Source organism: Macaca mulatta, chromosome 3 (genome assembly GCF_049350105.2).
Source record: "Macaca mulatta isolate MMU2019108-1 chromosome 3, T2T-MMU8v2.0, whole genome shotgun sequence".
NCBI lineage: Eukaryota > Metazoa > Chordata > Mammalia > Primates > Cercopithecidae > Macaca > Macaca mulatta.
Window position 1 is genome coordinate 1,574,768 of NC_133408.1, and position 27,384 is coordinate 1,602,151.

General features: G+C 63.1%; 1 protein-coding gene across 1 annotated transcript; it reads right to left on the minus strand.

Moving 5' to 3' along the window:
* Nucleotides 1-2,872: 2,872 nt before the first annotated feature.
* COL6A1 (collagen type VI alpha 1 chain) lies at nt 2,873-25,775 on the minus strand. Its single transcript, XM_015132686.3, has 35 exons — nt 25,149-25,775; nt 24,326-24,455; nt 22,737-22,937; nt 20,944-21,103; nt 20,565-20,693; nt 20,462-20,482; nt 20,090-20,110; nt 19,955-19,999; nt 19,218-19,271; nt 18,705-18,749; nt 18,580-18,606; nt 17,829-17,855; nt 17,691-17,735; nt 16,753-16,806; nt 16,539-16,601; nt 15,525-15,587; nt 15,381-15,434; nt 15,200-15,235; nt 14,776-14,838; nt 13,403-13,465; nt 10,223-10,285; nt 9,942-10,004; nt 9,554-9,604; nt 9,293-9,328; nt 8,751-8,813; nt 8,491-8,556; nt 8,003-8,038; nt 7,267-7,303; nt 6,895-6,903; nt 6,261-6,394; nt 5,634-5,743; nt 5,302-5,485; nt 4,993-5,176; nt 4,654-4,683; nt 2,873-4,427 (listed from the first exon to the last, which is right to left on the minus strand). Exons 1-35 carry the CDS (start codon nt 25,243-25,245, stop codon nt 3,805-3,807), a joined length of 3,087 nt encoding a protein of 1,028 aa, XP_014988172.1. The 5' UTR covers nt 25,246-25,775; the 3' UTR covers nt 2,873-3,804.
* Between the last annotated feature and the right edge of the window lie 1,609 nt (nt 25,776-27,384).

Sequence of the window (27,384 nt, forward strand, 5' to 3'; positions counted from 1 at the left end):
CTTGTGATCTGACAGCTTTATAAGTATTTGGAAGTTCCTCCTTCATGCTTCTCTCTCCTGCTGCCATGTGAAGAAGGACGTGTTTGCTTCCCCTTCTGCCGTGATTGTAAGTTTCCTGAGACCTCCCCAGCCATGTGGAACTGTAAGTCAATGGAATCTCTTTTAGTTATAAATCACCCAGTCTTGGCTGGGCTTGGTGGCTCACGCCTGTAATCCCAGCACTTTGGGAGGCCAAGGAGAGCAGATCACTAGGTCAGGAGATCAAGACCATCCTGGCTAACATGTGAAACCCCGTCTCTACTAAAAATGCAAACAAAATTAGCGGGGCATTGTGGCAGGTGCCTGTAATCCAGCTACTCGGGAGGCTGAGGCAGGAGAATGGTGTGAACCCGGGAGGCGGAGCTTGCAGTGAGCCTGGATCGCGCCACTGCACTCCAGCCTGGGCGACAGAGCAAGACTCTGTCTCAAAAAAATAAAAAATAAAAAATAAAAAATCACCCAGTCTTGAGCAGTTCTTTAGAGCAGTGTGAGAATGGCTGAATGCACAGGAAGCTCACATTCATGGCTTCTCACATCCCTTCAGGAAGAGGGTCTTGGACACACTCTGGACACAGCAGCCCTAAGGCCCCTTGGCTGAGGTGTTTTAGTACCAAATCTAGAGCCTTGGGCTGGTCCTCTTGGGTTGACCTTGTTGGATCTGGCAGGCCCCAGCCCATCCAGGCCTGATTTGCTCCTGACCTCGAAGCCTGGGGAGTCAGAGTCCCAGCTGCTGGGAGGAGTGGGAGGGAGAGGGAGAGATGTGGGTGGCCAGAGAGCCCCCGAGGGGCTCCAGTGGGGATGCAGGGGCTCAGCCAGCATTGCCATCCCGACACACGGGGTGCTTGGAGATGAACCAGGGCTGGGACCTGACGGTGGGGTCTCGGTGCCTGGGAGGCAGGGGTGGCTGTGACAGGGCAGGGGGCTGTTGCAGGGGTTTGCCCAGAGTCCTGCCAGCCTGGAAAAGGTAGTTTTGCTGTTGAATTGTCTGATTATTTGGGGCCGAGCGGCCTCCAGGGCTGAGGCAGGAGGTGCACATGGGGGCTGGGGGCTGGGGGCCGGGGAGCAGGAGCCCCAGGGGCTAGGGCTGAGCCGGAGCTTGGCCAAGTGTCAGTCCAGCGGGAGGTGTGAGGGCCATGCTGACTAGCCGTGGGAGTGTGTGTCCTTCCTGTGCCTCAGTTTCTACAAGATGAGAGGCCGGGACCTTGGAGTCGGCCCCCACAGGAAGTGTGAGGTGCAGTGTGAGGCCAGGAGCTTCCCTGGGCCCCATGGGGGTCTGCGTAGTGGCTGGGGGTTTCTGCAACCCAGGCCTTGGTAACCCCCACAGCCCCTCCTGCCTTGGGATGGGAACGCTCGCAGGTGAGGGTGGGTTGAGGTTCAGGAGAAACCCAGCTGGGACCTGGGAACAGGGGCCCCACCTCAAGGACCCCCTGAACCCCGTGTGCAACCCAGCGGTGACCTGGAGAGGTCTGTGCAGGGCAGGCACAGGGGAAGGGGTTCCCAGAGAGAGCACTTGGGAGAGACCCTCCCACCAGGGTCTCCGGGCCTCCTCCAGGACAGGCCGCTCCCCTCTGGCCGCCCCAGCCTCCTCCCAGCTCCTGCCAGGCAGGGGCCGTTGGCCGAGTGGGCACGAGGGGCCTGGGCCTCACCGCAACCCTCTCAGGTGAGTGCCATGGAGTCATTCACCTGGCTTACAGGGGAGGAAGCCAGGACAAGGGCTCAGGGCCGTGTCAGGGTAGCCTGGCCATATACAGTGCGAAGAAACTGGGATGGGGAAGAGCGGGCCTGGGCCGGGGCTGTGTGGGGGCCGCAGCTGTAGGAAGCCTCTCGGAGGGCCTTGCAGGGTAACCTGGGCACAGGGAAGCTCCACGCAGAGTGTGGGCCTCGCACCATGAGGGAACATCCTGCTGGCCCAGCCCAGCCCTCCTCACACCAGGGCCGCAGCTGCAGTGTGATACCCATGGGGCAGCCGGGAGGGGCTGGGCCACCACCTCACTGCGTCTGCCCCGGGCCCCTCCCACCCGCCTCACTGCGTCTGCCCCGGGCCCCTCTCTCCCTGCAGTTCTGTGAGGGGCGCTTGTTCTCCACCTGAAACGGAAATGCAGGGTCCCCGGCATTTCCCTGCAGCTCTGCTGGCCACATGGTGTGATGCACCGAGCAAGGCATGTCCCTGCCTGTGGCACCTGAGAGGCTCGCCAGGGTCGCTGCAAGTGAGGGCCTTCAGGAAGCCCCACCCTCACCCTCGATGCCCATTCCTGCTGCCCTCCTCCAGCCCAGCCTTCGGCCGATCCTCTTAGTCCCCCAAGGACCCCCAGGAACAACCGTGCACCCCAGATTCTGGGATTCAGGGGCTACGAACTTCTTTGAGGATGAGCCCCGCTGCCTTTGCCCTGCGCCCTCCACCTTCCATCCTCCTCTTGCTCTGCCCCAAAGGTGGAGCCTCCCAGGACTTCTTCCTCTGGGCCCTGCAGGATCTCAACTCTCCTTGTGAGCTCCCAGGGGTATTTCAGTACCAAGCCTAGAACCTGGGGCTGGCGTTTGTGGTTGACCTTGGTGGATGTGGCCGGTCCCAGACCACTGAGGCCTGAAAGCCCAGGGTGATGCCTCCTCAGCTCCTCTCTGTCCACAGGTGCAGCGTCATCTCCACGTCACCAACGCAGACGCAGATCGGGGCATGGATGGACAGCTGTAGCCAAGGGCAGCCCTGGTTCTGGCCTGGGACTGGTGGTGATGGGGGTTGGGAGCGGGCACGCACACACACTCCCCCAACCTCCTGTGCCTGCTCCGTTGGCACACATGGCAGGATTTTACTTTGTGGGGAAGATAACCACAGGGAGAGGAGTGAAAACCTTTATTTGGAAAAGTTGGCGACATGGATATGGTTCAGAGAAAAACACAGAAGGAGCAAAACTAACACGAACATAGAAAGGGCGCCTTTGATAACACGTCGAACACGTCACTGTTCTGAGGAAGGAGAGTTTTGCATTGTTTCTAGTAAGACACAGCCCTCTGTGGCACCAAGGGGCTCTCATGTCCAGTCCAGGCCCCAGTCTCTGCGGGAGGGAGGAGCGGATGGGGTTAGCACCTTTAATCTCGAGGGTCCTGAGTGCAGCCAGCGCCCCTGCGAGTACTCGCTGAGGTCGGGGTCAGTGCTGGTCAGCAGCAGCCCCTAGGGCTGTGGGGCCGAGGTCCAGGCCGGTCACCAGCAGGACACTCAGGAGACAGGGCCAAGTCGCCGAGATTTATGTCTACAGCGGCCTTCTGACCTTGGTTTCCCAAAACGAGACAGACTCCAATGGCTGCCTCAAGCTGAGGAGAAAAGCTTGCTTTGACTTTAATTGTAAAGTAACTGTTAGGTGAGGATTGGTGGGAAAAGCCGGCTATGGGGACAAAGGAGAGGGAGGTGTGTGCAGCACGGGTCCCGAGAGGGCGTCTGGCTCAGGCTGGTATGCTGCACAGAGGTGCCTAGGGAAGGAGCTGCAGGAGGGAGGGCGGGCAGGAGGGCCCGGGGTGGGGAGCCCAGGTGACGCCAACTTAGGGCTGAGCCCCAGAGGGCCCTGCACAGGTGACGCCAGCTCAGGGCTGAGCCCCGGTGGGCCCTGCACAAAGCAGGCAGCAGCGTTGTGTCCTGGCTTTCCAAGCTTTTCTTTAAAAAAAAAAAAATCTAGCGAATCAGGTTGGTCGGGAAAATTCGCATCACATTTTACTGTTTAGTGATGGGTGGGGAGGGGTGGGAGGACAGGGTTTGGGGCCTGCGTGCGGGGCGGCCTAGCCCAGTGCCACCTTCCTGGAGACGGTCTGGTGGAAGACGCCGCGCAGCAGGGCCTGGTAGCTGGGGACACGGAACAGGTGGCGCTCGCCGTAGGCCACGTCGTACTCGGCCGTCTTGCCGGTGACCAGGACGCGGATGTGGGGCTCATTCACCTGGCGGCCCACAACCACCACGAAGATCTCGATGCCCGCTCGCTGGGCCTCCTGCACGGCCTTCTCGATGGCCGCGGGCGTGGCGCCCTGTGAGTTGCCATCTGAGAAGAGCAGCAGCCTCTTCTTTGCAGCGCCAGACGAGGCCTCGCGGTAGAAGCGGGTCACATAGCCCAGGGCGTCGTTGACGTCCGTGGCGTCGTTGATAAAGTCCATGGCATCGACAGCACTGGCCAGGGCCGTGTAGTTCTGCAGGAACTGCAGCGACGCCCGCTCTGGCCGCTGCTGGCCTGTGCCGCTGTACTGCACCACAGCCACCCGCACGTCATGGGCGGGGTCCGTCCTGCCCGCCATGAGGAAGCGCTCGGCCAGGCGCTTGGCGAAGCGCTTGGTGGTGTCAAAGTTGTGGCTGCCCACGCTGGCAGAGCTGTCCAGCAGGATGGTGATGTCAGCGGGGGAGGAGAACGTGACTGCAGAGCGGGGTGGGCAGACGTTAGCATGAGCCGCAGTGGGCTGGCCAGAGGGCGTCCGAGCTCCCCAGAGAGGGCACGGCACGGTGGTGCTCAGCCACCAGAGTGAGCCATGCACCTGCTCTTGTGACCGCCAGGCCCTCCTCCCAGAGCCCCCTCCTCTCAGAGCCCCTGCCCCAGCCACGGTGCCCTCCTCCCCATGTGCCTGGGCCGCTGAGGTACTCACTGGGGCAGGTGTAATCTGGACACTTCTTATCTGTAAAAGAGAAAAACCATGCAGTGTGGGCCCACTGCTCCACCTATAACCCCTAGGAGATGTCCCAGGACCTCCGGCTGAGCACAGGGGTGGCCGTGCCCCTGGAGGTCACAGTGAGCTGGGAGGAGGCCTCTGTCTGGGACAGCCCGGGCGCCCCGCGTGCACCTACACAGATCTGGGACAGCCCGGGCGCCCCACATGACCTACACAGACCTGGGACAGCCCGGGCGGCCCGTGCACCTATGCAGATCTGGGACACGCCTGGACGCCCCGTGCACCTACGCAGATCTGGGACAGCCCTGGGCGTACCTATGCAGATCTGGGCGGTGACATTCTTCAGGAAGGCGTCCTCCAGCAGCTCTGCATAGTTTTCCTTGACCAGCGAGAGGCCGGCCCGGCCCTGGGATGGTGCCAGGCCTTGGCAAGAAATGACATTGAGCTGGTCGGAGCCCGGGACGAAGTCAAACACGTCCTTGATGCCCACGGAGACCACCTGTGGGGACAGACAGTGTCGGTGTGGCGCAGCCCGCTCTGCCCTCGTCTTTCAGGGGACAAGACCACCCTGGCTGGCAGGGCGCCCTAGGCGGGGCAGGTGCAGCCTGGGGGTGGCCACCCCACCTGGACGCCTGGACTGCAGAGCACGTTGAGCGGCGTGGTGTCCCTCTGGGTGTCTGAGCGCCCGTCAGTGATGACTAGAGCGATGCGGTTGTTCGGGCTGGGTGGCAGAAGCTGGTCCCGCGTGTACTGCAGGGCCTCTCCTGTGAAAGTGCCGCCCGCCATCCACTGCAGGTTCTTGATGGCTCTGCACAGGAAGGGGCGGGAGGGGCCGGTCAGGGCCAGGCCTGCCACGGGGCCGAGCCCACCTGGGATGAGGGGTCAGGGCCGATTCACCGCGGGGCCAGGGGTCGGGACGAGGGGTGGGAGGGCCCTGGCCGTTTGTGGGCACTCACTCCTTGAGCTCCTGCACGTTCCGGATGCTGGGGCTGCGCAGGCTCACGTGCTCCTGCATCTGGCTGTGGCTGTACTGCACCACACCTGCGTACGACTGTCCCGGCTCAAACTGTGGGACCGGCGCCGGGGTCAGGACGGGAGCGCTACCCCAGGTCTGCATAAGCCTCCCAGGGATGACTCTGTTGGCTGCGGGTGCCCAGAGGGCGGCACAGCCCCCAGGACCTCAGGACCTGGGTCCCCTGTGACTGGCTCCGGTGCCCAGGGGGTGGCACAGCCCCTGGAACCTGGGTACCCCGCAAACCAATCTTCCTTGGTGGATGACGCCCTCGTAGGTTCTGTCCACGAGGGACAAGCCCACCCCCAGAACTCAGTACCCCAAACTGCTGGCCCTCAAGGAGAGGGGAGCCCCTCCCTCATCTGGGGTGCCTGTGTAGAATGGGCCAGCCTCGCCAGGTGGAGCTGGAGGCCCGGATGGACTGGCGCGTGCTTGGCATCCTCCTCACGAGCAGGGAAGTCACAGGGATGCAGCGACGGCCTCGGGAGGCTGAGGTCTGGCCCTGGCAGGGGCGGCTGGCAGGGCCGGGATGCACCTGCGCTGGGCAAACCCGGGAAGGGCGAGGCCTCACCTTGACCAGCTCGTCCCGGCTCAACCGGTCGATGACCTTGACGACGAAGTCCTTGGCAATCTCGAAGTTCTGCAGGCCGATGCTCTCTGAGCTGTCCAGTACGAAGAGCAGGTCGATGGGGCCGCACTTGCATTCTGCAGGCGGGGGCAGTGTCAGCAGAGCACGCCCCGCCCCTCCTCCGCCATGGCCCCGCCCCTCCTCCGCCATGGCCCCTCCCCTCCTCCGCCCTGGCCCCTCCTTGGCTGCCACGTCATCGCCTGACACTGGTCCCGCCTGTCTCAGCCCTAGACGAGCCCACCCCCTCCAATGGCCCCCCAATGGCCGCTCCACTCGGTGGCTGGTCAGGGCCTGCGTTGCTCAGCCAGGCTGGGCGTGGGGCCTGTGGGCCAGAACGATGGAGCAGGGACCCCCAGCCTGCTCCTGGTTATTTCAGTTATGGGTGAAAGATGGAGGGGCCCAGCCCAGCACCCGGGACTCTGCTGGCTTGGAGCAGACCCCAGAGGGGTGGACAGGTGCAAGGAGCTGTGGGCAGGGACCAGGGTGCCACGTGCTGTCCTGTGACATGCGTGGGACCCAGGCCTCGCTCCCCCACCCCCGGGATCCATTCTCTCAGAAGCCAGAGCACGGGTCTCACCACAGCAAGCTGAGGAGAAGAGAAAGGGTCAGTTAGACCATAGTCAGGGCCCCATCCTGCCCACGTCAGAAAGACTCCTGTTCTCAGGGCAGCCTCCCCCCTTCCCTGGCCTCCCTCCCAGCCTCCCCGCCTCCCTGCCTCCCTGGCCGCCCTCCCCACGTGGCAGCTCTGCGCGGCACCGGGGACTCTCAGCCTGCACGGGGACCTGGGGGCCTGGGAGGGCTTCGGAGGTCGGTAGGGGCTGGCTGAAGAGCCTCCTCAAGGATGTACTCAGAGACCCGGGCCCCCAACAGTGGAGAGACCCTTCTAGGAGTGGAACAGGCCGGGCTGGGGCCCTGCTCTCCCTAAGAACGGCCTCTCAGAGATACTCACAGCACATTTTCATGATGATGTCCAAAATCTCGCATTCCTGGGGAGGGAGAGACGAGGGTCCTGAGGCCATGGACAGCCCCTCCCAGTGGGGACTGTGGGCTACTGGGTCTCCAGGTCACCCTCCCCAGGGCCCCCACAGGGCTGGGTTTGGGCACGGGGTTCTTTGCAGGTGTGCCCAGCTCTGCCCACTACACCCCTGCTACACGGCTGGACCCCTGATGTGGTCACAGAAACAGCACTGTCATGGGTCTCCTCGTGGCCACCATGGGTCCCCTCATGGTCCTCATGGATACAGGCCCCCCCATGATCCTCACGGGTCCCCCCACGGCCATCACGTGTCCCCCCATGATCCTCACGTGTCCCCCCATGGCCATCACGTGTCCCCCCCATGATCCTCACGTGTCCCCCCATGGCCGTCACGTGTCCCCCCACAGCCGCCACGTGTCCCCCCATGATCCTCACATGTCCCCCCACAGTCATCGCGTGTCTTCATGGCCGTCACAGGTCCCCCCATGGCCGTCACAGGTCCCCCCATGATCCTCATGTGTCCCCCCCATGGCTGTCGTGTGTCCCCCCATGATCCTCACGTGTCCTCATGGCCTGGCACCAGCTCTTCTTCCACAACCCACCCCCCTTGTGAGCAGCGTCTACAGGAGCTCCCACGGACAGGACCCACACCCCAAGGGACGGAGGCTGCAGTGGTTGCCCCCAGCGATGTTCACAGAGCCCCACTTACGTCTGGCCCGGGCGGTCCTGGGTGTCCTGGGGGTCCCTGTCCAAGAAACAGGGTAGAGGAGCTCTGAGGGTGAGGTGCCCACTGAGCTTCCTGAGCTGAGACAGGCCCCACCCCCGGGACCCCTACCCCATATCAAGCCCACCCCCCCACCCCCCCTGCCCAGCCCCTCGTCCTCAGTGAGGGTCCTGTGAGGGCAGCTGGGGCTTCGCTCACTGGTGGTCCAGGCGACCATCCCAGGTGGGGCCCACCCTGAGGACCTGCTGTCTCCCTGGGCTCAGCTCTGCTGCCCTGGCCACCACCCCGACCCTGGCCGCCACCAGACCCTGGCGACCGGTGCCTCCCACCCCCAGAGCCTCCCAGATGACGTGCTCCCCCAAATTCCCTGCCGCCGCCTCCCGCTCTCCCAGCCCCTTCCAGCATTCCCCAGCCCCAGCATCCAGCGTCCCAGGCGCAGCCCACCGTGGCCTCACCCAGCCACACCCACCCACCTGGGGTCCCTCGGGGCCCCGGTACCCCTTTGCTCCTTTGACTCCTCGGGGTGCAATGTCGTTGTTCTGGAAGGAAACAGCGTTGTGTCAACGGGCTGTGCACCGTCTGGGCATCTGCGCACTGGCCCCGTCCACAGAGCGTCCAGCAGCCAGGGCCCATGAGGCCTCCCACCAGCCGGTCCTGGTCCACTGCCCTTCGAGGGCCAACCCTCTGTGGTTCAGGTGGACTCAGGGCTGGCCCTGCCCCCGTCCACACTTACGTCATCTCCGGGGTCCCCGGCTTCCCCCTCGTCCCCCTTGAGGCCGGGGTAGCCCTTCGTGCCCTGTAGTGATGGGAGAGTGCTTGGTTATCATGGGTTTTATTTTGTTTTTAGGAAGCAGAAAGTTTAAAAGGAAAAAAATAAAGATAAGGGAGGCACTCTTCCCTTCCCCACCACACGCGTTTCCTGGGCTGGAGAAACCGGGTCCTGGGGTGGCCTAGGGAGCCGTGGGGCGGCCTCTGGGGCTGGGCCTGCCCTGTTCACCGAGGGGAGCATCGGTCCGTCACAGGTCCCCCCGTGATCCTCATGTGTCCCCCCCATCGGCACAGCCAGGGGACCCACGGGCCACACCACAGCGGGAGCCTCGCAGGGCCTTGGCCACGAGCCTTGGCTTCTGCTGGAGCTGATGCCGACTGGGGCTGTGGCGGGTGCCCGTGTGTTTGCTCGGGAGCCTGTTTACACATGTGTGTTCACACGTGCGTGTCCCTGTGACTGTGAATGTGTGTGTGCCCACAGCCAGATGGAGGAGGGGGTGTACTCACGTTTATCCCGGGAGGGCCCCTGTTGCCCGGATACCCCTGTCACAGAAAAGCAGGGCGGTGATGCCGGGTTCTGATTGAGAGGGGAGGCTGTGAGGGGGCACTGCGGAAGGGCCTGAGCTGACAGAATCCTGGCCATGGACTTCCTGGGCCAGCCGGCGGTCCTGGGGCCAACCCGCCCACCCAGGAGTACCCAGTCCACTAAAGAATGTGCTGCAGGCGGCTTGGGGCACGTTCCTGTGGGCTCAGCCTCTGGGCACTTACGGGGAAGCCAGGGAAGCCCTCGGTGCCATTTCCAGGGGGGCCGTCTTCACCCTGGGGGAGCACAGTAGCCGTCACCATGCGAATCAGCCAGGCCTGGGATACCCACTGACCAGCATGGGCCCGGGAGCACTGACCCCACAGAGCCCCTCCCTCCCCTGGGGCCACCCTGCTGGTCCCCGTGGACCCTGGGACCCAGACCTCAGGGCAGGAGGGGCCCTGCCGAGGCAGCCTCTGGCTCAGGTGCTGACTGTGGCCAGGAGCCAGTGATGCTGCGAGCGCTCCCGGCCCAGTCAGGGACCCCAGGCAGTTCCACAGTGCAGGGCTGGGGCTCCCCAGGGCCTCTTGCAGCCAGGCCTCGGCCCCAGGGCCCGAGCTGTTGGACACTCACCCTCTCACCCATCAGCCCAGGGTCTCCAGGGGGTCCAGCAGGTCCTGGGGCTCCTCTGGCACCCTGAGGAGGAAGAGGGAGGCGTGAAGGGAGCAGGACCAGGCGTGGTGACCTTGGAGGGAAGCAGGGCCCTCCTGGGGCCGGGAGAGGTCCCAGCGGGAGCCAGGACACCCAGGACCATGGGGTCCTCAGAGGACGCGGGGCAAGCACCGGGCAGAGAGTGGGTTCTGGACCCTCAGGCCCCTCCTGGGTGGCGGGCGTGGGTGGGGAGCGGGACTCACCTCGGAGCCTGGGGGACCCTCATCGCCTCGGTAGCCTTTAGGTCCGATAGGGCCAGCCTCACCCTGTAGAGAGATGGATGTGGCACGTTGGACCACAGCCCTCACCCAGCCCTCAGGCCTGAGCCCCCCCTGACCCTAAGCTGAGGGTCTCGGACCGTGAAGTGTCAGGGCCCCCAGGCTCCGGCCCTGGTCCAATCAGCACAGGGGGCGAGCCAGGCCCACTCTTGGGTCTGATGAAGGGCCTGGGCACGAGTGTTGAAACCTCTTTCAGATGACTTCAGTGGGCGCCTGGCTGGTGCCTTTGGCCCCCATGGAGGGGTGAGGCTACAGGTCCCTGGGCCGCAGACCACCTGCCCCTTCTCCCATCAGAGTGGCCCCAGACTGCCCTCCCTCATGGTCCCCTTTGGGCCTGGCCTGGTCCCCTTAGCCCACCCCCAACCGCAGGACCCGCTGTGGGTTGAGCCTGGACACCACCCTGCCCCCACCTGCACCTGAGGCTGCCTGCTGGACTTCCTTGGGTCCCCCACATCTCATGAGGACCCCCTGTGGGGTCTATTTCCAGAGCTGGCTCCAGCCTCCACCCTCGAGGGCCTGCTCCGTGGACGATCCAGTGGTGAGTCCCTGCCCTTCTGGGTCTAGCCCAGGCGCCCAGGCACTTCCCAATGCAGCCAGCTGAGCCAAGAAGGGAGCCGTGTGCACACCTGGCCCTGGTGGGCCCCAGCCATGAGCCTGGTCGGACGCCTGTCCCTGGCCTGTGGTTAAGCTGATGCTTCGTGATGAGGCCTGTCCTGGTGGTTCAAATGTTTACAACTTCCCCACTACCAGACTTGGCCCATTCACCAGCCTGACCCGTGGCCTCCACCAGGCAGACGGGCGGCACCTAGTGTATTGCTCTCCCTACCCGACTGTGAGCATCCAGCCCTGGCTGTGAAGCTCCTGCACCCTGCGTGGTCAACACCCCCGCAGTGTTAGGACTGCACGCTTGACTGGGGACTTTGCACACAGGCCTCAAGGAGGTCCAGAAGCCCACCAAACTTGGGGTTCACAGGGGTTAGTCTGGTACCCTGAGACCCTGCCTTGGGAACACGAGAAGGGGAGCCAGGAGGGAGGATTGAAAGGAGGTCTCTGTGCCCTGGGCCAGGTGAGTGGGAGGCAGAAGGCCTGGACCTCACCACACACGGTCAGAGTGTGCCACAGGGAGCAGGAGGCCAGACTCGGCAGCTTCTGCAGAGCGGCTGCAGAGGCAGCTCACTGGGGGCACCTCCCGGGACCAGCCCTGAGGGCCCAACCACTTCTGGTGTCCACACAGGGACAGGCCCGTGCTGGGCGGGGTGGAGGGGAGCGGTAAGGCTGGCAAGAGCTGAGCAGGAGGTGCCCAGAGCAGCGAGAGCCCAGGAGGCCAGCTAGGAGCCCAATGTCCCGATGGACAAATGTGGTTCCAAAGCCACCTATCCACATCCCAGGCCCCAAAAGGCCCCCGGGAGGCTCCAGGTGAACAAGTGCCTGCCTCGGCGAGGCAACTGTGAGTCAAGGGTAACGTGGTGCCCTGGTCTCAGGCACTGGGGGAACCTCCTCCAGCACAGCAGCCTAGGGACTGCTCCCAGACCCCAGGCACAGGACCAACCAGCCCCTGTGCAGCCTGCCCCATGACACTGGAGGTCCTGCAGCCCCAGGCACGGGACCAACCAGCCCCTGTGCAGCCTGCCCCATGACACTGGAGGTCCTGCAGCCGCCTGCTCACAGGACTGCCTCTCTTGTCACAACTCTTTGAAAGTGGCTTTGTTTTTTCTTATAGTGGCTATTAATTATTTTGAAAACTGAACATATAAAACAGACAGGGTGTGGTCAGAATTCTCCGAGCAAGTCCTGGCCTCTGAACGCTTTTCCCACTGAGACTTTCGGCTACCAAGGCCTTGAGCAGCCTCGCAAGCCTGGAACCTGGCCCTGGGCCGTCCCCTCCCCACCACCTGCCACTGGCTGCGTGGCCTCTTCCATGCACTGCGCCCTGCACTTGGCCCTCTCCTGCGGTGACCACACAGGAGGTCAGATCAGCCTCAGGGCTGGAGCCCCGGGAGCTCAAAGAGCAGAGGATCAGAGGCCGAGGCCGTGCACTTCCCCAGGAAGGTGTCGGGAGCCCTTTCTGCCCCTGCCATGAGCCGCACGCAGGACCAGGTGGACGAACGGCCCAGACCTTGCCTGCCAAGCCCTGCTCTGGTCCTAATCTATGACACAGGTGTTTTTAACAGCTGTGTAACACCTGTTGGCGCCACAAAAGCACGATTTCACCTCGTGCACAGAAATACAAATGTGACTTGCACTGGGACAGCCTCTCCCATCTCCCTGGGTCTGAGGCCCCGTCTTGCTGGACGTCTGAGACAGCTGCCATGCCTGCTGCCATGCCCGCTGCCATGCCCAGGGTCTGGCCTTATGTGTGGCAGGTGGGCAGCTACGCACATGGAGCTGTAAGGTTGATTTGTCCACAGAAGCAGACAAGCTCGGGGAGTACAGACTTGCTGTCTCTGGGCGTGACCGTGTGGAGGCCTTCCTGTCCCCGTGGGGCAGGTGAGCTCCAGGAGGATGCAACAGCCCAGCCCAGCCTGCGGGCAACACCACAGTGGATTCACCATCATGGCAGTCATCAGAATGGGGGAAGAGACAGAAAGCCACGCGGCGTGCACAGCGATTCCAGAGGCTCGGAGAAGGGAATTTAGAATGAGATGAGAGTGCATTTTCATCCCGACACCCCGGGATTCTGGAACCTTCCATAGCCTCACACTCCCCAGTTGACCTCCAGGCACAGTCATGCCTGGCCCCTGACCCAGAAAAACAAATGCTGACCAAGCTCCCACAGTGTCTCCCAGGGGCTCCAAAGCCTCTTCCTCACTGCAAGGCACCCTTGCCCCAGACGGGTGCCCGGACAGCGCTTCTCCATCTGGGGCTGAGCGTCTGAGCGTCGGGCCCCCGGGCGCTGGGCCTGCCCTCACCAATCCACACCAGCCCGGCCCATGCTGTGCCTCACCCCCAGGAGCCGGCTCCCATGCAGGGACACCCACGAGATCTACGGGAACACAGACGCCCTCGAATGGAAATGAAGAGACCCCCAGTGCGTGAGCTGCTGGAGCACTTCTACCTCCAAAACCCAAATTGGCCAATGCCCCCCAACCCCACAGGGCCTCCTACCGGGTCTCCAGGGACACCAACGGGGCCTTCTCTTCCCTGATCACCTTGTGGGCCAGCTTCACCCTGAGGAGAGACGAGCAGTGAGTGTGGAGCTGGGCCATCCTTGGGGAGGACAGCTGCCAGGGCACGCTGGGAGCCAGAGCGTGCTATCCAGGTGGTCACTGGGCTGCTCCGGACTTCCCTCCCCACACGGCTCCTTCCTGGCCTCCCCAAGCGTTTCCTCGGCCCACGTGTGTGGCCATCAGCGTGGCTGGCTGTCTTCACTCAGGAGGCCGGCAGCTCTCCTGGGGCCCCAGAGGCGTCCCTGCGTGCATCCCTGCTTCTCCAGTGAGCTCTGCAGACCTGGCAGGTGTTTGTAGCCACAGACTTGCGGCCTGCTGGGAAGCCAGAGCTGTGTGGCCGGCCCTTCCTCTGGGCTCTGCCTGGCTGTCAGTCTCATTCCCTGATCTCAGAGGAGTGGGCCTGGAAGGTGGTCTGAGTCACTAAGTCACACAGTCCCTGCTTTGACGTCCCCCCGCCCCTCCACGGGGCTGTGTGCTTCTGGGGAGCTCCCAGGGAGGAGGTCAGAAATCCCCCATCCCCCTTCGGGGAGCCAAACCCCTCGGTGGCGAGACTCTGGCCCTAGCTCAGCTCCCCGGCCCTGCTGGAGCCCCGCCCGACTGTCAGCACACGACAGCTGCATGTCCTGATTGTCGGACGAGGGAGCACCTGGGGGTGCTGCCTCTGAGGCCTGGCGGCTCGGCTGGGCACAGCAGGGCATTCTTCCCCCCTCACTCTGCCTGAGCCCGGCAGGACTGAGACACCCAGAATCTGCCAGCTGCCCCGCCCCGGGCCCAGTACAGTCACAGGGACAGAGAAGGGCCCTGTGTTTCTGCACCCTGAGGCTGGGCTGTGGGGTGGCCCTAGTGAGGCCCACGGCCATGGAGCTGAAGGTGGGGGGTGGCCTCTGGGGCCGCCAGAATCTCTGCTTTGGGGTGAGGTTTCTATGTCAAGACTTCCCAGGCAGGTGCCCCGCTGGCCTAGCTTCCCATCTGGGGTTCTGACCCAACTTCCTCACTCTGGGAATTTTAACAAAGGAAAATTGTTCCAAAGAAGAACCCAGCTCGGAGGCAGAAATGTGGACGCCGCCTGGTGGGAAAGTGGGCACCGGGCCCACGGGCAACGCCTTCACACGAAACAGGTCCCAGCATCAGGCACGTGGCTGGGCGCCGGCTTCAGGGGCTGCCCTCCCTGACGGCATGTGAATGGGCTGGCCAGGTCGAGGGGCGACAGGGGCTTCGTGGCATGTCCTGTGGCTCCGGAGGCCTGAACCAGCCCCAGCATCTGCCTGCCCCTTCCTGGGGTGGGTCCCAGGTCCAGGAACTGTGACTCACAGGGTCTCCTCTTGGTCCCCGCGTGCCTGGGGTCCCCCGTGGTCCTCTCTCTCCAGGGCCGCCCTGAGTGGACAGACACAGAGGGTGAAGCCTCAGCTGCTGGAACTCACGCCCAGCTGGGGTGGGGCTTGAGGCCTGGCCTGGGCCGACTCCCCCAGCAGGACCCCTGGGAGGTGCCATCCCTCCACCTCATGGTCCACAGTTCCAGAGGCCGGAATCTCCTGGTTGCCCAGGTCCCACCCGTTCCGAGCCTACGGGAAGAGGCGTCCTGGACGTGTGGGTGAAGAAACCCACTTGTCTGGGGCAGGGGGCCGTGACTCTCAGTGCTGGGAGTACCGGACTGGGCCACAGAGGCCACGTCCACAGTTACACAGTGAGGCGAACAGTGCAAGCCAACAGCGCAGGCCGCCCCTGCCCCACTCACCCGCTCCCCGGGGGCACCGTCAGGTCCTGGGTTCCCCTGCGATGAAGAGAAACAGACGCCGGCGTTAGTCTGGTGGACACCCTGTATTTGGTCTCAGGGATGTGGAGCAGACCCCGAGCAAAGAGGATCGGAGGCTGAGGCCGTGCACTTCCCCAGGAAGGTGTCCGGAGCCCTCACTCACCTCGTCACCCGCCTCTCCTTTCTCTCCGGGAGGACCAGGCTCTCCTGGCTCGCCCTGTGGGGAACAAGGGTAGAATGGTCACTCCATCTCCTTGCCTTCCCTGGGCCCATGCCCGGCATCTGTGGGGCCTGTGCACCTCCTCACCTCGTCTCCAGGTGGTCCCGAGCTCCCTGGTCTCCCCGCCTCCCCGTCAGCTCCAGGCTCACCCTGGGGAAGACCGGGGGGTCACACACGCTCACAGGGGTGTGCACCAGGGGTGCAGCCGCCAGAGGCCACGTCCAGGGCCCGCCTCACCGAAACCAGGCCCTCCCTCTGACCAACACCTGAGAGCCCAGATCCCCCAGCACCCTCAGCCATCCACAACCCTGCACAAAAACCTCCTGGAATGCTCCAACCTTGTTCCCTATGAGGCCCAGCCAAGGGCCATCTTGTCTGAGGGGCAGGACTCGGTTCCCATTAGAGAAGGCACAGCTTTGCCAGGCTGGCAAATTGGCAAACTCAAATCTAGGGCCTGGAGGGCAATCTGGGAACTCAAAGATGAGATTTGGAAACCGTCTGCTGGGTTCTAGGAGCTCGTCCGGGAACATTTGGGGTGGGGTCAGCATTCGCCCTTGTCTTCCCCAGCACTTCCAGTTTCAACAAAGAAACTCCAGAGAAAACACCAGCCACGGCAGACTCACCTTTAAGTCAGACTAAAAAGCTCCTTCTCCCGCCTTGAGCTCCCGCCTTGCACTCCTGCCCTCCCGCAGCACTCCTGCTGCCCGCCTGCCCTCCCACCTGCTTGGCGCCCTCAGTGCCACCTGGCCCATTCTCAGTTCTGAGAGCCATTCTGGGCGGCGGCTCACAGGCTGGGAGTGACGCGGTGCGGTCCCATTTGTGCAGAGCGAGCGGCAGGTGCGGGGAACAGAATGGCGGAGGCCTGAAGGCCCTTGGGCTGCAGGGAAGGCTCCGGGCGGGAGCGCAACGGCAGCTATTCCCACGCTGGGCCCTGTGCCCGCCACTCCCCTGCCTGCCTCCAGCCTCCACCAGCTCCTCCCCTCTGAGGCCGCATGGGTGGCCGACCTGCTCGGACCAGGACTTGCTTCCAGGAGCGGTTTCCGATTCAGCATTTGGCCAATCGTGAAGGCCCTGGCCCTCCAGGGGCCGCGAGTCACTCACCTTTTCTCCTTTCAGTCCAAAGGCGCCGGGGTCTCCCTTGGGTCCGGGGGGTCCTTGAATACCCTGGAGAGAGGAGGGCAGCATGACCACCAGCAGAGGCCACCGCGGCCTTTGGCAGCAGCCCCAGGCCGCCCAGACGAAGTCAAAACTGAGTCCACACGTGGTGCTGCTTACAGCGCTAGTTTTAAAATACCAGTGAGAGGAAGTGACTTACGTCAAACCCGGGCGAGCCCTTGCAGCCTGGCAGGCCTGGGTACCCCATCTCCCCCTGGAAAGAGGAAGAAAAGCAGAAAATCTGAAGGCCAAGTGGGTAAACCAAGGCCTATCACCTGTCAGACTTTGCGCTCTCCGTGCCCTCCCTGGAAAGCCCCACCTAGCAGACAGCCCCCTGGGGTCACCTTCACACCATCCACCCCACCCCTCCCCGTCCCTCCCACCGGGGTCACCTCACCCCGTCCCTCCCCACCTCTCCCCTGCTCACCTTCACACCGTCCACCCCACTCCTCCCCGTCCCTCCCGCCGGGGTCACCTCACCCCATCCCTCCCCGCCCCTCCCCACCCCTCCCCGTCCCTCCCCACCCCTCCCCGCCCCTCCCCACCCCTCCCCGTCCCTCCCCTGGTCACCTTCACACTGTCCACCCCATCCATCCCCTGGTCACCTTCATGCCATCCACTCCGTCTCTCCCCATCCCTCCCTGTCCCTCCTTGTCCCTCCCTGTTCCTCCCGAGGTCACCTTCACGCTGTCCACTCCATCCCTTCCCATTCCTCCCCATCCCTCCCCATCCCTACCCATCCTTCCCCTGGTCACCTTCATGCTGTCCAACTCATCTCTTACTGTCCCTCCTACCAGGGTCAGCTTCACTCCATCCCTCCCCATCCTTCCCGACCCTCCTCGTCCCTCCCTGTCCCTCCTCGTCCCTCCCTGTCCCTCCTTGTCCCTCCCCATCCCTTCTCATCCCTCCCAGTCCTTCCTCGTCCATCCCCATCCCTCGTCATTCCTTCCCTGGGTAACCTTCGCGCCATCCACTCCGTCCCTCCCATCCCTCCTCATCCCTCCCCTGGTCACCTTCACGTCGTCCACCCCATCCCTCCCCGGTTACCTCCCTGTCCCTCCTCATCCCTCCCCATCCACCCCATCCGTCCCCAGTCACCTTCACGCCGTCCACCCCGTCGATGCCACGCTTGCCCTTCTCTCCCTGTGAGGCGGGAAAACGAAGGCAGGGGTCAGATGCAGGTCAGACATGCTGCCGTGGGGGCAGAACTCCCCCCTCCCAGCAGCCCACACTCACCTTGTAGCCCTTGGGTCCCCTGGAGCCCTGCGGAGACAGGAAGAGGATGTGAGGGGGTGTTTGGGGTGGGGAGGGCAGAGCAACCTTGGCTTAGTCCCACACAAGGCAGGGGCTCCAGTGCCCCCAACCCAAGGGGGCAACGTCACTGCTGAGAATCATGGGGTCTGACAGTGATGGGAAGGGGTCACTCTGCAGAGGGTAACCGCCGTGGGACCCCCCACTCTGCAGAGGGTAACCGCCCATGGGACCCCCACTCTGCAGAGGGTAGCCGCCCGTGGGACCCCCGCTCCAGAGAAAGTAACCGCCGTGGGACCCCCATGGGACCCCCACTCTGCAGAGGGTAACCGCCGTGGGACCCCACTCTGCAGTGGGTAACCGCTGTGGGATCCCCCACTCTGCAGAGGGTAGCCGCCCGTGGGACCCCCGCTCCAGAGAAAGTAACCGCCATGGGACCCCCGTGGGACCCCCACTCTGCAGAGGGTAATCGCCCGTGGGACCCCGCTCTGCAGAGGGTAGCTGCCCGTGGGACCCCGCTCTGGGGTGGGGTGAAAGTGACACAAGTGCCCCTGCTGGGTGCCCGGGTGGCTGTCCTTGTCCTTCCAGATGGAGGGGACGGGGAGGGGCGGTGGAGCGGGTCTGCCAGGCATGTGGTCTCCTGTCAGGGACGCTGTCCTCATCCCCGGGGACACCCTCGTCCAGGATGGCACATCTGCGCCTGGAGGGACCAGCCCCGAGGTCGAGCCTCACTCACCTTCTCCCCACGGCTCCCTTTTTCTCCCTACACGCCCCGCGGAAGAAGAGGAAGAGAAGGCTTGTTAGTGCCGCGCAGGGCTGAGGGCACCGCCGGGCTCAGGCGAGGAAAGCTGGGGCACGTACCTTCATCCCCTGGTACCCAACAGGTCCGAGGTCCCCGGGTCTTCCCTGGAACACAGGAGGAAGCGGTGAGACACCCCTGGAGGGGCAGGGGCAGGGACCAGTCCCACCCTGCCCCACACCCCTCCCTCCAGCCCAGGCCTGGTGAACCCGAGAGAGCCGCCCTGCTGCACGGGGCCCACGGTGCCGAGGGGCTCCAAGGTGGAGCTGGGGGAGGGAGGTCTATGGATAGGATTTGGGCCAAGAAGCCACAGCAGAGGCCCCAGATGGTGCCGGCCTGAGCACTCTGGGCACCTCCCCACCCAGCCCCTCCCTGGCAGATGGGCTCAGGGGCTGCCCGGGGGGCTGTGTGGAAGGAGGGCTGGGCTGTGGCCCTCCAGGCCTGCTCCCACCCATAAGGAACAGGCAGAGTGACTTTGGCACTCAGAACCCAGACACTCTTCCAGAAGTTTCCGAGGCCTAGTCGTTCCCCGCCTCCAGCTTCTTAGGGCCCCCACCCCACAGTCAGGCACTCACAGGATCTCCGGCTTCTCCCTTCTCTCCCGGGAGCCCTGGCTTGCCTCGTTCTCCCTGGAACATAAAACAGGTCAAGGTTGGGGGCAGTCCTGTTTCTTTCTAAAAAGCTGGCTCACAAAACAGGTTTTTAAAAACACACTTCGTCCAGTCTTCAGGGATCACAGGGCTTTAAAGCACCTTCCCCATCACTCCTGGTCAGCCTGGGTCTGGGAGCTCCACCCCGCACGCCAGCTCCGCGCACTCCCTGCCTCCGTTCCTGCTGACCCCCAGGCACGGGCAGGACGGATGTGCAGCACAGAAGCCCCCCAGGCCCACGGCTCGACCCCCAGGATATGGCCATGGCCCGCAGCTGCTGGGTTTGATGATTATTAGGAGAAGCCAGAAATCTGAAGCCCATGAGCAGCCTCGTGGCAAGCTGCAATTATCAGCAGCTAATTCTAACGTTTAAGGTCATCCTGTGTGAGCCACACACGACTGGGGGCCCCACGTTCTCACCCTCCGACCCCCAGAAAGGTCCTTCTGAGCAGAATGCGGCTGAGGGCAGGGCAGACAGAGACACCCTCAGAAGCCCCCAACGCCCCCAGGGCAGCCCACACCCTGCACGGGCCAGAACCTGCCTGCTGGACCCTCCTGGTGGACTTAGGTGCCCAGGAGGCTTTGGTCCCGCCACCCCCACTCCCAGGCCCCAAGCTGCAGGGACACCCCACAACACACGAGGAGCAGGAGTGACCACTCACCTCGAAGCCAGGGTCGCCCCGGAGCCCCGGAGGTCCTCTTGCAGGCTGCAAGGCAGAGGGGACGGTCAGCCCGGACCCCAGACTCAGGTTCTCAGGGTGCAGGGCGCAGGGTCAGGGGTGGGGGGCCACACTCACCTGGCATTCGAAGGAGCAGCACTGTGGGGGGGAAGGCGTGGAGACGAGTCAGTGGGAAAGGCACAGACACGTGGCCGGGACACCCAGGGTGACATGTGACCCAGGCACATGGGCAGACGGACACACGGGTGGACACACAGGCGGACACACGTCCCAGGCACACGGGCAGACGTGCAGGGGGACACACATGCCAGACATGCAGGGGGACACACGTCCCGGGCACACGGGCAGACACATGGGCAGGCACGCAGGGGACATGTGTCCCGGGCACATGGGTGGCTGTGCATAGGGACACGCATCCTGAACACCAGGTGGACGCGTGGGTGGACGTGTGCGGACTGGTGGCTGGGGGTTGGCGGGGAGGGCTCTTACCACTTGCTCCACGTTATTTTTCTGAAAAGAGAAATGGAAGTGTAGAATTACTTTCCACCTGGGGCCACCGTGGGCCTCCCCATCTCCCGGGCAGGGGCCTCACGATCATGTCCACGATGGTGTCGATGGTCTGGCTGATGACCTCCTCCGCGTCGCGGCTCTGGCCCCAGTCAGCCGCCGTGAAGTTGCGCCGGTACGTGTGGTCCGTGGCGATGATGCTCAGACGCGGCTCCTGGGGGCAGTGTTCAGGGCGGGCTGAGCAGGGCTGGGACCCCTGACGGCCGGGCCGCTTCCCACAGGGCCAGAGCGGGGGCTGGGGTGCTCCAGGCTCCTCAGCAGGAGGGGCTGGCCTCTCAGGGGCAAGGGTGGCCGGCTGGAGTCCCCACACCCTCCTGAGGACCAAAAGATGGTCCCAGCTGCCGAGGGCCTTGCAGCCGCCACTCCATGAGGTTGGGGGCATCTGCGGGGCGGGCGGTGCCTACCAGGTGGTCGGGCGTGATGGCCACTGAGAAGACTTTGACGCCCAGGTGCTTGGCCTCGTTCACTGCGTCCTCCAGCCCCCCGCATGGCTCCTTGTAGCCCTCCAGGGGGTGCCCGTCGGTCACCACAATCAGGTACTTGTTCTCCTTTAGGTGGGAGCCCCTGGACAGGAGAGGGCAGCATGAGACCCCGAGACTAGGTGGGGGAACTGGAGGGAGACCCAAGCCCATCTGGGAGGTGCAGGTCCCTGTCTCATCGCGAGAAGCTGTTTCTCTTTGCTGATCCTGGCTGTACCGTGAGGATTACTAAAAAGAACCTCACCGTGGGGACTAATGCTCTGTGGCTCTCATTTCTCTAAACTGCTTTGGAAAATTCACGCCCTCCCAGGAGAGGCACCCATGACCCCAAAGGAGGCTTGGTTCCTGCGGTGCCCCGGGGCACAAAGTCCCCCGGCCAGTGAGTGGAGGCTGAAAGGGGCAGGGAGGGTGCCCTCCGAGATGCCTGCCTCGTCTACCCACAAGCTGCCTCAACTGAAGGCTGCTGTGTCACTACGGCTTTTGCAGGAAATGGGTGTGATGAGCAAACAACAGGGCGATCCCAGAGTGCCCCAAATCAAACCCCCCAAAGGGAAGGTGAGAGCAGACGGAAGGAGGGCAGCGTCACAGGGCAGTGGAGCGGGCTGCTGGGGACACTGAGCATGTCGGCCAGCAGGGCGAGCTCATTAGGAGGAGTCATATCTGTCTGTGGCTTCCACGGCGGGGCCACACTCTGACATGCGCGGCCACGTCCCCCCACGCACCCCCTGCAGAGAGCAGATGACTTCCTAGCGACTCCAAGTCCCCCAGGTCCCAGCTTGGCACCAACTCTGGCGGGAGGTGGGCACAACCACTGGAAAGTGAGTGTCCGGCCCACGCCGGCCGTGTGGGCCTCTGAGACCGACCTCGGGAGAGGCTCCCCCCGTACCGCTCGATGGACAGGGCAGCCCCGGGACCCCCACTGCGATCCTGAGGCCTCGGGAAGGGCTGGGCGTGGGGAGGCCACGTTCCCCTCCAGACACTCTGGGGCTTGCAGCCCCTCTCTCCCCACATCTGGACACTGGGATGAGAGGAAACCCCTCAGTCCAGAAAAATCCCCGAGAAAGCAAACGAAACTCGGCGCGTGCTTCAGGTCTGATGAGAGTCAGTTTCAGTGATCCTGGCCCAGCTCGGTGTTGATGCTGTGGGGAAAACCGGCCCTGTCTCTCTGCCTCTCAGTGTCTCGGCCTCTGTCTCTCTCTGTCTCTGTCTGTCCCTGTCTCTGTCTGTCTCTGCACTTCTCTCTCTGTCTCTGCCTCTGTCTTTTTCTATCAGTCTCTGTCTCTCTCTGTTTCCCTCTCTCTCTCTCTCTGTCCCTGTCTGTCTCTGTCTCTCTGTCTCTGTCTCTGTCTCTGTCTCTCTCTGTCTCTGTCTCTCTCTGTCTCTGTCTCTCTGTCTCTCTCTGTCTCTGTCTCTCTCTGTCTCTGTCTCTCTCTGTCTCTGTCTCTCTCTGTCTCTGTCTCTGTCTCTCTCTGTCTCTGTCTCTCTCTGTCTCTGTCTCTGTCTCTCTCTGTCTCTGTCTCTCTGTCTCTGTCTCTGTCTCTCTCTGTCTCTGTCTCTGTCTGTCTCTGTCTCTTTCCTGCCCACAAAGTGGTCAGGGAGGCCATACAGCCTCCAAGAGAACAGGGAGGCTGCAGCTGAAGCCGCACAGGGACCCCAGGCCAACCCCGGCCCAGGCTGGGTACCACGTGTGAGAGCTGCCTGGGCAGGAGGCCACTCACCCCACGAGGAGCTGCTCCAGCCCCTTCTTGATGGCACAGTCAGTGTAGGTGCCCTTCCCAAAATACTTGATGGCGTCCACTCTGCTTTTGAGCGTGTCGCGGTCACCGGGCATGCGCGTGAGGCCTTGGATGATCTCCACGTCGTCGCTGTAGTGCAGTGCACCCGCGTTCCACACCAGGTTTCGGTCGCAGCGGTAGTACCTGCCAGGATCAGGCACGGCAGGCGTCAGGCGGGCGGCCCCTGGCACCATCACTGCCCATCCCAGGGCGCGACGTCACCCGGATGGACGGGCTGCTCCACCCTGGCCGAGGCTGACACACAGCTGGACTTCCCCGTGGCCCTGAGGCCGGCCCTCCTGGAGGGCTGTGTGGGCGGGTGTGGCCAGCAGGTGACCTGCGCTCCGATCCCCCGGCCTCAGACCAGGAGCCCTGAGCGTGTGGCCGTGCTGGGGTGGGGTCCTCGGGCCTGCAGTGGGGCAGCATGACTGTGGGGGAAGGAGGCACCCAGGGGGGTCTAAGCACCTGGGCCAGAGGCTCTCAGGGGTCTGCTCTGCCCCAGCCTGAGGTGGGCTCGCATCTGCCCCACCCGCCCTCCCGCCCATTCAGCAGAGTGATCGCAGCTCCTGCAGGAATGCCAGCGGCAATGTGGGGATGACTCCGCCCCATTTCACAGGTGGGAAACTGAGTCATGGGGAGCCTGAGTAAAGGCAACAAGGGCGACTCAGGGGACGCTGGGCACATGGCCGCCCCTCCCTGGTGCCATCCACAGCCAGACCCCCCAACACACTGCCTCACGGGCCTGGCCACGTCCACTAAGCTCAGGGTTTCTAATCCCAATGGCTCCCGCTGGGCACGGTGGGGGTTGGCAGGTACACGGTGCTGTTACCGCAGCCTCTGACTGTGCCCCTTCTGGTGGCGGGAGGCTCAGGCCCAGCGGCCAGTCAGCAGGGTCAGGGAAGACTGGGGGGTCCTTTGCCAGCTGAGCTGTGTCCCCATTGCCAGGGCTCGTCTCAGTGAGGGAGCCCCCATTCTACATGCCCCACCCCCACGGCCCTGTGGACCCACGGGACGGACCCCTCCCTCCCCCGCGGTGTGTCCTCAGCCACACGCACAGATGGAGGAACGCGGAGCAGAGTGTGCCGGGTCCCAAGCCCAGAACCAAGCCTGGGGGCCCTGGGGCTGCAGAGCGACGCCCCTCCCGGCCCCTGAGTCAGGGAGCTTCAGAACGTGGAATCCAGGACCCAGGTAGAGGTTCTCATGGCCCACAGAACGAACCAGGGCCTGGGTGGTTAGTGAGGGGCTGCTGGGCATCCGGCAGGACTGCGTGGCTGAGCCCTCTTGGTCAGCCTGCGGGAGACTCTCTTCCCTACGTCTCAGCCTCACTGTCACCTGGGACGGGTGCCACCCCCACGAGCAGGGGCTCAAACCGGCTCACTCTGGAGGGCGCCGGGAGGGGCTCTGGCCAGGGCAACGTGCGCCCTTCTTAGAGGGGAGGTTGAGGCCATCGCGCCCGTGGTCCCCTGGGCCCCCACCCCACCCTCCAAGAAGCCCAGAAGCACCGGAGGAAGGTCACGGGGCGTCCCTCCTACCTGTCCCTCAGGTTGTCGATGAAACGCTTGGTGAAGGACTTGACCTTGTCCACGAGGGCCCCGTAGGGCTTCAGCCTCAGGGCCACACTCTCCGAGGTGTCCAGCACAAAGAACAGGTCCACGGGGCAGTCTGACCGAAGACGGAGGAGAGGGGCCTTCGCGCTCTCGCCCCGTTCCCCGAGTCTCTGCTGGGCCTGCCCTCCCCGCCAGCCCAGCGCCTGCAGCAGAGCCCGGGGCCTGGAGGGGCTCTCCCGGGAAAAGGCCGCAGGACGTCCCTCATCCCTCGGTGGCGACGGTGGGGAGGGGGTGGAGTGAGAGACCCCAAACCGCTCCTGTGCCCCGAGGGGAGTCAGAACCCTTCACAGCCTCCCCCGAAGGGCAGGGCGTCCCTGGCATGGGACTGGACAAATGAGACCTCACGTGAAGGTTTCTCGCTGGATTCAGAACCAGCAGCGGCACGACTTAGTCTAGAACGGGGGCCGTGCGTCTGGACTCACTGCCAGGTGAGGGGTCAAACGGATTCACGGCTCGACGGCGTTCACGGAGCGCTGAGACAGCCCCGCACCAGCTCCCCCTCTCCCGGGAGCCCCTCCCGAGCTGCCTGCTGTCCTTCCCTGCTGAGAATGCTGACCCTCTAGGGGCCCCGGCCAAGGCCTGGTGGGGCAGAGCTGGGCGCTGCAGCCGCCCCGAGCAGGGAGTGGGGCTCAGGGGCTCCAGGCCCCCAGTCTGCAGTTCCACGGTTGGGAAGGGACCCCGCACATCTGGCCCTGGCCGGCAGCAAAGAGCGGGGAGTCTGGAGCCTCCACCCCCAGCCACCACTCACCCTGGAAGGCCACCGCCCTGGGGGTCTCCGGCTCATCCTGCCCGGCCGTCCAGCAGGCCTGCAACAGCAGGGGCAGCAGAGCGCGGGCCGCCCTCATGTCTGGGGCCTGCAGTCACCACACAGCGCGGCCAGGGCAGGGTGGGCCTCCGCGGCCGACCAGAGACCGAGGCTGTCTTCTGCTCCCAGCCAGAGTGAGAGCTGAGGGCGGGAGGGGCGGGGGGGAGGGCGGGGGCGGGGAGGGAGGAGCTGGCCCGGTGAGTCACGGCCTCCTTGCTGGGGTCTCTCCCTCCAGAACGGGCAGCAGCTCTAAGCCCAGGGCCCCCTGGCTGTGGCTGGAGAAGGCGGTTTCCCTGGCTGGCTCCCGTGGCCTGCAGTTCAGTTCCTGTGTCCGGGAGGACGAAACTGCAGCCAGGCCGAATAAAATGTCTGAAAACGAGCGTGTCCCCCAGAGAGAGTCTCCTTGAAACATGTTTTGGTTGTTTCCAATCCAAACGTCTCCATGTGGGACGCACGGGCAGGCTCACTCGCCCCTTTCCCACCAGCCGCTTCCTACAGAGGACCTCGCCGTGAGCTGAACCGTTGCCTTAACAGTCTCTGAGTTCTTTTTCACATAAATATTTCTTCCCAGTGTAGTCAAATACGTCTTTGCCAAAGATACTTGTTTGTACTATGGGAAAACAAAGCTGCCCACAATATAGTTGTTATATATGCTGTGTGTGGAGAGAGAGAGACAGAGACAGAGACAGAGAGACAGAGACAGAGAGAGAGACAGAGAGAGAGACAGAGAGAGACAGAGAGACAGAGACAGAGAGACAGAGACAGAGACAGAGAGACGGAGACAGAGAGAGACAGAGAGACAGAGACAGAGAGAGACAGAGACAGAGACAGAGAGAGACAGAGATAGAGAGAGACAGAGACAGAGAGAGACAGAGACAGAGAGAGACAGAGAGAGACAGAGAGAGACAGAGACAGAGAGAGACAGAGACAGAGACAGAGAGAGACAGAGACAGAGAGAGACAGAGACAGAGACAGAGAGAGACAGAGAGAGAGACAGAGACAGAGAGACAGAGACAGAGAGAGACAGAGACAGAGAGAGACAGAGACAGAGACAGAGAGAGACAGAGAGAGACAGAGAGAGACAGAGACAGAGAGAGACAGAGACAGAGACAGAGAGAAACAGAGACAGAGAGAGACAGAGACAGAGACAGAGAGAAACAGAGAGAGAGACAGAGACAGAGAGAGACAGAGAGAGACAGAGACAGAGACAGAGAGAGAGACAGAGACAGAGAGACAGAGACAGAGAGAGAGACAGAGAGAGAGAGAGACAGAGAGACACAGAGAGAGAGAGGGAGACAGAGAGAGACACACACAGAGAGAGGGAGAGGAGAGAGGGGACGTCCCTGGGATCACCCGGGGGTGGGCTCCAGATGGCTCCAGACGTGTCCCCGCTCTACAGAAGGTCCCAGGAGAGCTTTCCCAGAGCTGGAGCTGCTGACACTTGCCTAACACCCGCCTAAATGTCTGATAATTTTAACACATACACAAATTGTTCATACCAAAAACCATGTTAAAGAAACATTTGAAAAAACCTTTAACATTCATACTTAATTCCACCACTCCACAGACTGTTCCTGGATTGCCTTCAACATTTCCCCACACCTACTTTATAGAAGTTGTAAACTCCTCCTCCTCCTCCTCCTCCTTCTTCTTCCTATTATTATTATTATCTGAGGGCCTCACTCTGTCATCCAGGCTGGAATACAGTCGCCTCATCACAGTTCACTGCAGCCTCAATTTCCTGGGCTCAGGTCATCCTCCCACCTCAGCCTCCGGAGTAGCTGGGATCACAGGCACATGCCACCATACCCAGCCAATTTTTTATGTTTTGTAGAGATGGGGGGGGGGTCTCACGATGTTGCCCAGGCTGGTCTCGAACTCCTGGACTCAAGGGGTCCTCCTGCCTCGGCCTCCCAAAGTGCTGGGATTACACGCATGAGTCACCGTGCCTGGCCTTGCACACTTACTGTACAGACAATTTACCTGCCACTGATGTCATCCACACTGTGGCTGTGGGTGCTGAGACTTGGTGCTGCCTGCCTGGAGCTGTGGCACCAGCCTCTGGGCTCCTGACTCAAGCACAGGGGGCTTCAGGACCTCCGTGTTCTCTTGGCCTCCCCGAGTCTTAGCTGTTCTATCTGCAAGAAGTGCTTGCAGATTTGGGAAAAGAAATAGTAAC